The 11,528-nt window shown below is 36.1% G+C and overlaps 1 protein-coding gene across 1 annotated transcript in view; it reads left to right on the top strand.

Moving 5' to 3' along the window:
* Positions 1-233: 233 nt before the first annotated feature.
* Positions 234-11,528, top strand: part of col19a1 (collagen, type XIX, alpha 1) — a 223,093-nt gene continuing 211,798 nt past the window's right edge. Inside the window, exons 1-4 of the mRNA XM_088351663.1 lie at positions 234-342; positions 7,383-7,495; positions 9,284-9,358; positions 10,898-10,997. Coding sequence (XP_088207789.1) covers positions 7,408-7,495; positions 9,284-9,358; positions 10,898-10,997 — 263 coding nt within the window. The 5' untranslated portion in view covers positions 234-342; positions 7,383-7,407. The remainder of the gene's footprint in view (positions 343-7,382; positions 7,496-9,283; positions 9,359-10,897; positions 10,998-11,528) is intronic.

Genomic DNA, 11,528 nt, shown 5'->3' with positions numbered 1-11,528 from the left:
GCCGCCCAAAAAAATGAATGAATGAATAATCAAATCAATAAACATCTCAATAAATAAATGTAACTTGGGTGCACTTAGTAGCTTTGAGTTTGTTGACAGCGCTGCGCGCTTGTTTAATTTATATTCGGTTTTATATTTTCCCTGCAATGATCAAGAGAAAGGAGTGGGAGGGGGCCACTTGCCTGTAACTAATAAGGAGCTCGATCGGTGGGCGATCCCACCCTGACTTTTATTTCCAAGTCCTCAAACACGCAGGCGGACCGATCGTTATCTCGCATGGATTATTCCTCACTTTCTACCCTTTTCCCAATTTCTGCCTTGAAGGAAACTTTCTCTGCAACTGTAAGTACTCAGCACTTCAAAATTAGTTGCTTTAAACGTACGTTGCGGATGAGTTTTGCCTTAGCCTAAACGGTGCGTTAAAATTGGCATTTGTTGAAACCATGACTCGATCCAAATAAACAAAACATGAAAGGAGCAAACATAGGAGATGGAGAAATCAATAAGAACACTAACTCTAACGGAACAAAAACATGGACTCAAGACAACACAGGATATGTTGAAACTTGAGACACTAACTCTAACTGAAACAAACATAGATGAAAATGTAGGGTAAACCCTAACTCTTAATGAAAAACAAACCAAAGAAAAGACAGAATATGTTTGAACACTAACTCACTAATAAAAAACAATGTAACAAATCACAGGGTGTGTTGGAACACTAAGTCTAACTGAACAAAACATAGAAGGAATTACACAGGAAATGTCTGATCACAAACTCTTGGTGGACTAAACATAAAAGAAAGACAAATACAGGATATGTTGGGACACTATCTGAACTAAAAAGAATGTGACACAACGCATTATATTTTGAAACCTAACAAAACATAGAAGGGACACAAAACCCAATATGTTTGAAAACGGTATTGCTCTAACTGACATAAAAGTGAATGACAGTTATGTTGGAACACTACCTTTAACTTAACACAATAAATCAAGAGGAAGGGTATCTTGTAACTCTTACTGAACAAAACATAAAAGAGGACAACACAGGCTAAATGTACAAAAACAGTGAAGTAAGACGGAATACGTTGTAGTATTTATCACATTTTAGCCTTAGAGAAAACTTTCCCTGCAACTGTCCTTAGTACTTAAAAATGACTGACTTTTTAAAACGTGCATTGCAGTATGAATTATTTTAGCCAAAACAGTTTATTAAAATGTTGAAAAATAGACCTCGATCGAAATGAACCATACATGAAAGAAGCAGACACAAGAGATGGTGAGACCAATGAGGATATACTGGAAGACTAACTAGTCTAACTAAACAAAAACCAAAACAAACCAGAATATGTTGTAACACTAACTTAACAAAACATGGATGACAACGAAGTAAACGTTGGAAGCCTAACTCTTAATAAACAAAACACAGACAGTTTCAGGATTTCAGGATATGTTGAAACGTTACTCGAACTGAACAAAACACACAAAAGAGACAAAAACGATAAGTTTGTCTTAGATACATTCGCTGCAACTCTAATTACGTACTTAGCACTTGAATATTATTGACATTTTTTAAATATACATTGCGGTATCAATTATTTTAGCCAAAACGGTGCATTTAAATGTTAATTTGTTGAAACATTAACCTCGATCTAAGTGAACCAAACATGAAAAGAGCAAACACAAGAGATGGTGAGATCAATGAGGATATGCTGGAATAGTAACTGGTCTAACTAAACACAAACCTAAACACAATACAACCAGGATATGTTGAAACACTAACTCTAACTTAACAAAACATGGAAGTCAACACAGGAAATGTTGGAACCCTAACTCTTGATAAACAAAGCATGGAGAAAAGACATGTTGGTACACTCACTCTATGAACAAATATTAACGTAACACAACGCAGGATATGTTGAAACGTTACTCTAACCGAACAAAACACAGAAGAGGGACAAAACACGACATGTTCGAAAACTAAACTGAACAAAAAGTGACGGTTATGTTGGAACACTGACTCTAACTGTACAAAATAAAGAGAAATGAAATGATATGTTGGAAACGTAACTGTTACTGAACAAAACATTGAAAGGAGAAAGCATAAGTTGAAACATTTTTCCCTCTTTTTTGCCTTAGATGAATTTTCGTACTTAGCACTTGAAAATTATTGTCACTTTTGTTTCGTTTGCAGTCAAGTAAATTGGGAAAATACATGATTCCCTTTAGCTTTTTAGCTTATGGTAAGGGTGTTTTTTTTCAGTTTTGACATCCAGGTTACCAGGGTTGGGTAGGGTTACTTTAACTTGATTACTTTCAATTACTTTTGGATTACTCCAATACCAAATATGCTAATAAAAGACAAAAGAAACTAAATATGAATAAAATCACTAAATTTTGTGCAGGCTTGGGGAGTAACGGAATACATGGAACGGCAAAAATGATGTTGGCAAGCTGTTTAGATTTATATTCATTTTGTTTCTGTCGCATTTGATGTTAGTTTTGCCGGAGATCAAAGAGATCAAAGCCAGGAGAGAAAGCTTACCACGTGTAGTGAGTCATACTTGTATTCATATTTAGTTTCTTTTGTCTTTTATTAGCATATTTGGTATTGGAGTAATCCAAAAGTAATAGAAAGTAATCAAGTTAAAGTGACCCTACCCAAAGCTGCAGGTTACCTTATGTTAAACAGCTCTTAACTAAAATATAAAAACTTATCCCAGGAGATATCTGCTGAAACTAGGACAGCAAAAAATTGTGGTTCTAGCACTTTGGTTTGGGTGAAAAATGTCTTCTTGCATGATTGTGTTTTCTCATTTTCAGCTTATGGTGAGGGCGTTTTTTTTTTACTGTTTTGCATAAAATCTACAAAACTGAAGAAAAAACGATGAAACTTCTGACAGCGAATTTCTGGTAGGACTAGTTTCAGGACATAGCAATGTAAGAACAGGTGTCGCAGGATTTCATATTCATAAAAATAGCCATAAACAATAGCTGGATGGACTTCAACAACATGTTTAATTTATGCAAAATGCAAAACTTTGCCAATGTGGAAATGTCAAGTGTCTGTGTTTCATAAGCGCAAGGGTCCGCGTTTAGGATAACGCAACGCCTGGACACAAACAAGCAAGGCGATACTTTACTTGTGTAGTGCAACTTGTCCCACGCTTGACTTCAAGTTGTCACTTCATCCCGCGGCGCCATCATGCCAAAGGGTGGAAAGTGCCACGCCGTCTCTGTCAGGCTGCACTGCAATGTGCTCAAATCTCTTAAGTCCTCCTGAGTTATTTTAAAGCTGCAAACAAGAGTAACTTGCAGACTGAATGCATTTTCGACCTCTACCACTTACAATATTATTTGTGTGAAACAGGTCTAACATGTGAAAAATGTCCGTGAAAGCACGATAGTTAAAATTTTAAACGAATGTACTGTACAGTGGTACCTCTACTTACCAATTTAATTGACTCTGGGAGTAGCTTTGTAACCTGAAACCGTTGTAAGTAGGGATACCTTTTGAATGTAAAGACGCTAATCTGTTCCAAGTCCTGCAAAAGTATGATTTAAAAAAATATAGATATATAAAAGAGATTCAGAACATGAAACAAATCAATCTATCCATCCATTATCTGCACCGCTTATCCACAGTAGGGTCGCGGGGGTGCTGGAGCCCCATCCCAGCCGACTTGGGCAGTGGACACACTCAACTGCTTGCTAGCCAGTTGCAAGGCAACTCACCTGCTCAGGGACAACTTGGACCGGCCAATTCCAATTTTTGGAATGTGGGTGGAAACTCACGCAAGCATGGAGAGAACATGCAAACTCCACACAGGAAGTTTGGTAGCTGGCCTTGAACCCATGACCTTAGAACTGTGCTGCGGACGCACTAATCACTCAACTGCCGCCCCCATGAAACAAATACATATTAAAATTACATTACCGCACAATCAACATAAACCAAGAGGGACTTCATGTAGAAAAAACAAAGAATAAAGGAAGAAATTAGAAATATTCAATTACCTTTTAACTGGCCTCTTTGTTAACTGGTCCTCAGCAGTTTTTTTTTTTTGCCTCGTATTTCTTGAAAACTGATCCAATGACGTCTGTTTTTGCCAGCTTTTGACAATCCGTCGAGAATGGGCGAAGCATACGTCACCATGATAACCTGTCAACACTTTTTCTGGGCGATTCCTTTCCACAAATTCCGAGACTTCATGAAATTTTACCACACTGTCTTCAATTTGGGCTGATTGAATGATGGCTGTGTCCTCATCCTTGTCGTCTCTAAACTCCTCCAGAATGGCAGTTTGTGTTTTTATACCTTTCTATTATCTCTCGCTTTGTTTTAATGGCCAGAAAAAGTATCTTCCTCTTCTCTTTTCCTCGTCCATTTTCCTGCATGTCTTTTGAATGGCAGCAGGTACTGTACTGTATTTTTGTACCTGAAACGCCTTTAAAACTAGAGGCAATATTTTTCTGTTGAGGTATTTTGTAACCTGAAACTTTTTTTATGAAGAGACATTTGTGAGTAGAGGTACCGTTGTATACGTGTATTATGTACTAAAGAGGAAACTATATTGTATAGTGTACAGGAACTGAACAACCAAGTTTACTCAGGTCTTTAAAATTCAAATTTGTCAAAGCTACACTCGACTACACATCCCTGCGTCATAACGTAGAAACATGAACTAAAGCTTAATGAACAAAACAAGTAAGGCAAGAACGGCTCTAACTGAACAAAACACAAAAGGACAAGGATGCAGGGAACATACTCACGTGTTCCATTAGCTTCCAGTAGCAAACAGCTCTAACCGAGCAAAACATGAAAGGTAGACGAAACAAGAAACATTTCAACTAGAGGACAGAACAACAAGAGTGCCATGATGCAGAGAGCATGAAATATCATTCAGGTACGCAAAGTAGATCTAACTAAACAAAACATGAAAGAAGACAATGCAAGATGTGTTGGAACATTAACTAATATCTGCCTTCAGAGGACACAAACCCTGCAACTGTAAGTGCTTTGCACTCTGAACTTATTGACATTTTTTTATAAACAATCTCAATGTACAAAACATAAAAGGAGAAGACATAGGAGATGATGAAATCAATAAGAATAAGTTGGAACCCTAACTCTAACTGAACAAACACCTGAACACAAAACAAGACAACCCCGATTATGTTGGAAAAGTAACTAACTGAACTAAAACCTGAACACAAGATTACACACGATATGTTTGAACATTTGTTTGAAGTCACAAAACGGGAAATGTTTAAACTACAGCTCTAACTAAACAAAATATAGAAGACAATGCACGTTATGCTGGGACACTCACTATAACTATACCAAACATCGAAGAGAGACAATGCATAATATGCTGGAACTCTCTAACTACACATAAAATAAAAGGAGACAACGCAGGATATGTTGGAAGACTCGCTTGCGCTAACTGAACAAAAATGAATAAAAGACATCTCAGTATATGTTGGCACACTAATTCTAACTGAACATAACGTGAACAAAAACCTCATCGCAAGATCATGCAGGATATGTTAGAAAATGTATTCTAACAGAACAAAACAGAGAAGAAGAGCCTTGCACGATATGGTAGAACGCTAACTAAACAAAACAATGTAAGTAAAATGAAGCAGGACATGTTTGAAAACCGAGTCTAAGGGAAAAAAACATAGAAAACATTGCAGGATATGTTAGAACACTCACTCTAACTGTACAACATATAGAAGTAAGACACCTTAGGATATGATGGAACACTAACTAACTGAACAAAACATGCATACAAGACAATGCAGGATTGGTCTGAACACTATCTCAAACTGATCACAACATAGAAGATAAATAATGTAGGACACAATGAAACATTATGTTTACTCGAACAAAATATTGACGAAAGACCACCCACGCTATGTTGACTCTAAGTAAACATAATATGGAAGAAGAACAACGCATAATATGTGAAATCATTAACTAACTGAACAAAACATAGAAGAAAATGAGAATATGTTAGAACACAGACTAAACCCAACTAAGCAAATACATAAGACAACCACAAGATATTTTGGAACACTAACTCAAACTGAACAAAAAAGCAAAGGAAAGACAATGCAGGACACGGAAAATGATTGGTACAAAAGTACAGAACATGACAAAAAATATCAATGAATATGATAATTCAAATGAAAAGTCGATGTTTGTAGGGTCATTCCTTTCATGTGAGGTTCTTAATCACAAGCTTGACAAGCGTCATAACAATCCTGATTTAATGTTCCAGTTGAATGCTTGAAAGCACTCTTAGAATCAATCATGGATTTCAGACATTTGCTTAAAGGGGCAGCGGTTGAAATGTTAATGTTTATTTGTCTATTGTTTTGCATCCACTGGTGCTTTAAGAAGGCAAAAATACTGTTGACCCCGGGAATACAGAGACCCCACCTTATGGTGTTTTCACTTTACAGTTTGGGTTAAAGTGCCCCCCCCCCTCTTTACGGTATTTCCCCCACTGTACAACATAATCAACACTGTATTTTGCATGCCAAAAACACAAAATATGTTTGTGCGTATAATGAGTTACTTTGTAAGGTTCTTGTCTGCTTCCTATTGGTCGATGTTATATCAAATGCTGGTCTGCTATTAGTTTTCGTCTTAGCAACATGAAAATGCTAATATGCAATCGGCTGAATTACTTCCCACAAAGCCATTCTCTTCATTCAGTAATTTTGTGTGCTCCATAAAGACTCAGCAAGTTGACGATGCAATACTTTATTTTTTTTGTACTCTATTCATGAACTATAGATCCAAAGACTTGCAGCAATGCTAAAGGTAGAAGCAAAAACATGACAACCATGGGAACGAAACTTGTGATTTTTAAGATTTATGAAGAAGTCACACGTATCATTACCCTCGCCAAGGACTATGGCAGTAACCAATTGACATATGGGACGATTACTAAGAATACGTTTTAAAATGTGTTTTAGTTTTAATCTTCCATCTCCTTGTCCCTTTGCATCCACCCAATAACTCCACTGTACCAGTTCAAGTTACACAAGTAAGAAAAGTATCACATCGAAAGTGAAAAGAAATACTGTTTCCTTCACTTATAATGTTATTTAATCATATACATGCATACTATTCATACATAGTACTCATTTTAATATGTTTATCTGTGGTACTGTAGTTTGGAACGTTTCTATACCCTGCTTTACAAAATTCCCAGGGGATCTACTCGTTTTTAGCACATGAGCTGCAGTTCTCGTTTAGGCCAGAGGTGGCTGTAGAGAGTAAATAAGTGATGACCTCGAACCAAAACAGTAGAATCGAAATGGAATCCTCAAACTGTATGTTGACTTTTTTCGATGTTTTTAAGGAATCCACTTTATTTTGAAGGCGCCATGAACCACTTGCTAAGATGGACCGCTTTATTTTGGAGTGCACTTTTTACTTCAGGCACGTTTGGAATGGCTGTTAATGAGGAGACAGGTGAGTGACGTTTTGATTTGATTCTTTATTATTATTATTACTATTTAACTATGTCTATGTTTATTTCAAGTGTTTTTTGTTTGTTTTACTTCCTGGTTTTGTTCTTACCATTTGGTCCCACTCACCTGTTTCCTGTTTATAATTAGCAACAGGTGTGTTTTTAAAATATATATCAATACCTGTGTGGTCCTAGTGCTTTGTTTTTGTCTTAATATTATACATTATTATTGTTCGTTATTTTTAACCAAAATGAGTATTAAAAATCCTCAATTCAGACACTAAATTTGAAATCTTCTTGTTGTGTTTAATTGTCTGCTTCAAACATTATAAAACTATTTGTAGTTTAAATTCCAGTTAGAAAAATATCAAGAATTTCAAAGTAAAGTTTTCTTTTTCAACCGGTAGATCCTTTTTACCCTTAGTAACTATATTTTCATATATGTATGTATTATATTTATTTAAAATGTTTAAACTATATCTTTCCTTAAACAAGTTTTCCTGAAATATTAAGTAATAGTGTGTTTGTTTTAAACTCAATATTATTATTTTTTAATATTAGTTTTATTTGTTTAATGAATTTTAGGAATAAAAACGATTATATTTTAAGTAAATACAATATTTGAAATCAAGAACTAATTATTGACATTTCAAAATAAAAACAAATTTGCCTCATTTCAAGTATTATTTGTCTCACTTGATGAAAGAAAAGTACTTGATTTGAAATTATACTAATTCATTGACATTTTAGTAAAATGGGAAACAAATAACATGGAGAACTGAATAAATACATAGATAAAAATAGGATTTTTAAGTGTTTGTCAGGACCAGAACGGAAACAGGACCCACTTGCGTGGCGTTTACCACAAGTTCTATAGAAAGAGAGAGGAAGGGTCGCTCTGGTACTCGGATTGTGATCCGAACGCGGAAGTGGATCTTCCTTAGCGAGCGATGGCGGTGTCAGGGACAGAAAAACTGGTCGTTAGCCGGGACTGGGAGAGCAAGACGTGGTCGGAAACGAGTCGTAAGCCGGGACGGGAGAGCAGACGTGGTCGGGATCAAAACAAGTCGTAGCGGGAGACAAACAGGAGCAAAAAACGGGACAGGCATGAGTCAGGGCCAAAAAAAGGCTTGCCTAGTATACACAGAGATTCACAGACGGACTGACAACAGGGGATTGACAGGACTGGGTTTCAATACTGACAGGGAGCCAATCAGAACCCGTGGTGGTTGGCGCCAAGTGAGCGGGCACAGGTGAATCGCATCGGTAATCATGACAGTGGTATTTTTGATTGTATATATATTATATTAGCAAATACTCAATAGTAATAAAAACGTGTTATGTTTCTTAAATCATGAAAGAAAAGAAGTCAAATTTATCGTACAACGAGAAAAAATGATACACACAGTGGTGTGCCTTGGGTATGTACAGCCCGGCGGCGCCCACCCATCTCCCAGCTGACACATATTTACATAAACAAATAAAAGAATAATAATACAAAGACAAATATATTTGCATTTTCAAGTATTTTTTGTTCTCTTTTTATTAATATTGATTTATATAATATTGAAGTACTGTCTAGTCCCAAAAAAATTATGTTTTTTTATGTTTTTCTCTATGGAAGATACAATTTTTTTGGAAAAAAAATAATTTATTGTAGTACCTATTTACTTATCGCCATCATCTAAAATGCTTCTTCTTTTGATAGTCAAATGTAAGCAAAATACCTGGAAACGTGCGATATAATCAAATAAAAGTACTTCCTCTAAACGAGTTTTGTCTATTGTCAGATGAATACTGTCCCCCGTTGAACGTGGAGGTCCTCAGGTTTTCCGATAGCTTGGACGAAACCCTGGAGATCACAGGTATGGATTCAATAAGAAATCTTCAGTACATTATCCCTTCGATTTTTGTGGTTGATCAGTTAAATAGGAACTAATATGTATATATTTTAGTTTACAGTTCAAAATTACAACCGTTTAGTTGTGCGCATTACTGCGGTTTCCCGTCACTCGGGTTATTTAAGTGCCGCAAAGAACTTTGGGACTCGTAGTACTGAGACAAATGATTCAAACCAACAGCATCATGTGTTTTGTTTGATTTTTGGGGGGGAGCATGACACAGTTGTATCCATCCATATATAGTGTAAGTCCATGCTTCTGGCTAGCCATGTATGAGCGCAACTTGGGAACACAAGATGGGAAGGAGCAATGGAGTATAATTATGGTGCAAACAAGCACGGTGTTTAGTTGATTGTTGTGAGTTGTATCCATTTATCTATAGTGTAAATCCGTGCTTCTGGTTAAGCCACTCAGGAGCGTGACTTGTACTGTTAACAGACGAGAAGCAGCAATAGAGCTTACTGTTCTTATTTATCTGATTCTTTTTGGTTTCTGTCCTTCTCTGTGGTTTATTTTTTTGTTCTTGTTTTTCTTTTTCTTGTTCTTTTAGTTTTTGTCTTCTTGTTCTTCTTGATTTTGTTGTTCTTGCTTTTTCTGTTGTTGTTGTTTTCCATCTTAATTTTCCTCTTGTTTTTCTTCTTCTTGTCATTTATCTTGTTCTTGTTCTCTTGTCTTTTTTTTCTTGTTCTTGTTTTTCTTGATCTTTCTTTTTCTATTGTTGTTCTCCATTTTAGTTTTCCTCTTGTTTTTCTTCTTGTTCTCACTCTTCTTGTTATTTGTCTTCGTTTCTTGTTCTAATTTTACTTTTTTTTCTTGTCCTTGCTCGTTCTGTTTCGTTTTCTCCATCTTCTTTCTTTTTGTTTTCCTCTTTGTCCTTGCTCTTTCCATTTTTGTTCTCCATCTTCTATCTGTTTGACTTCCTCCTGTTCTTTGTGTTCTTGTTTTTTAATTTATTTTTTTGTTCTTCTGCTTATATGGTTCCTCTTTGTCTTGTTCTCTGTGTTTTGTTCTTCTTCTTATTCTTGTTCTATTTGTTTTTCTTGCTTTTATACTTGTTCTTGTTCTTATTTTTCTGTTACTCTTGTTCCACTTGTATTACTTCTTCCTCATCTATTTATCTTTCTTGTTCTTCTATGTGTTTTTTTTCTTATTTTTCTCTGTTAGTCTAGTTCTACTTGTATTACTTCTTTTTTCTTGTTCTATTAGTGTTTCTTTTTCTATGTGTTCTCGTCTCCTTTTAGTCTTATTCTACTTGTTCCATGTATTGTTTTTCTTCTTGTTTTCATAAGACGATTAGTTTGGGTCACTCCAAATATTTTGATTCCAGTCGGACTATTCCTTGAAAGTTGCCGCCGTAATTCCGTCAAATACATATTTATCCATGGGAATCTATTAATAAAAACAAATCTGCGAAGCACCCTGGACGTGAAATGGCAAGGGAATACTGCATATGTAGAGTAACTCACTACGACCTAACAACATCCCATGTTGTTCTTTTCACAGGATTCGATCTGACGGAAAAGTTCCTCTCCCGAAAGGGGACGGTCACTGAAGACCTACCTTCGTTCCGCCTGGGAAGCAGCCCACTTATCAAGCCGACTTTGTGAGTGGCAAATGCTTGGATGCACTCACACCTGCATTCGGGTTTTGTTCCTTTGGAGATGTTTGAGGACAGATGGCCTGTCTTGATAACTGGAAGCCAGTAAATGTGATGGCTGTGATGCAAAGCTTCTCATGTGTAGGACTGTAAACGCTTGCAGACTTTGCCTGTCGGTATTTACACCCAAGTCCAGTTCAACACCAAATAGGAAAGATTCAAATTAGAGATGCTGAGGTGCTGAAACGTGGCTGAAAATTCAAGGAAATAAGACTTATTATTGTTGTGGTTCTTGTTGTTTTTCTTCTTGTTGCTATTTTGTCTTTTTTTTTAATTTATTTTGTCTTCTTTATCATTTTTGTCATTTTTCTTATTTATATTGTTCGTCTTCTTCTATTTCATTTTCTATTTCAATTATTTTATAACTAATTTGTAATTCTATTGTTTGTTATTGCAATATCCATTTTGGCCTGGTCATCCTGGAAGGGGGATTACCTCATGTGCAGCTCCTTCTCAAGGTTTCTTCATTTTCCCCAT

The sequence above is a fragment of the Urocampus carinirostris genome, chromosome 13 (assembly GCF_059441175.1).
Source record: "Urocampus carinirostris isolate Australia breed hairy pipefish chromosome 13, RoL_Ucar_1.0, whole genome shotgun sequence".
Lineage (NCBI taxonomy): Eukaryota > Metazoa > Chordata > Actinopteri > Syngnathiformes > Syngnathidae > Urocampus > Urocampus carinirostris.
The sequence above is the reverse complement of the archived record's forward strand: the minus strand, read 5'-3'. Positions and strand labels throughout refer to the sequence as shown.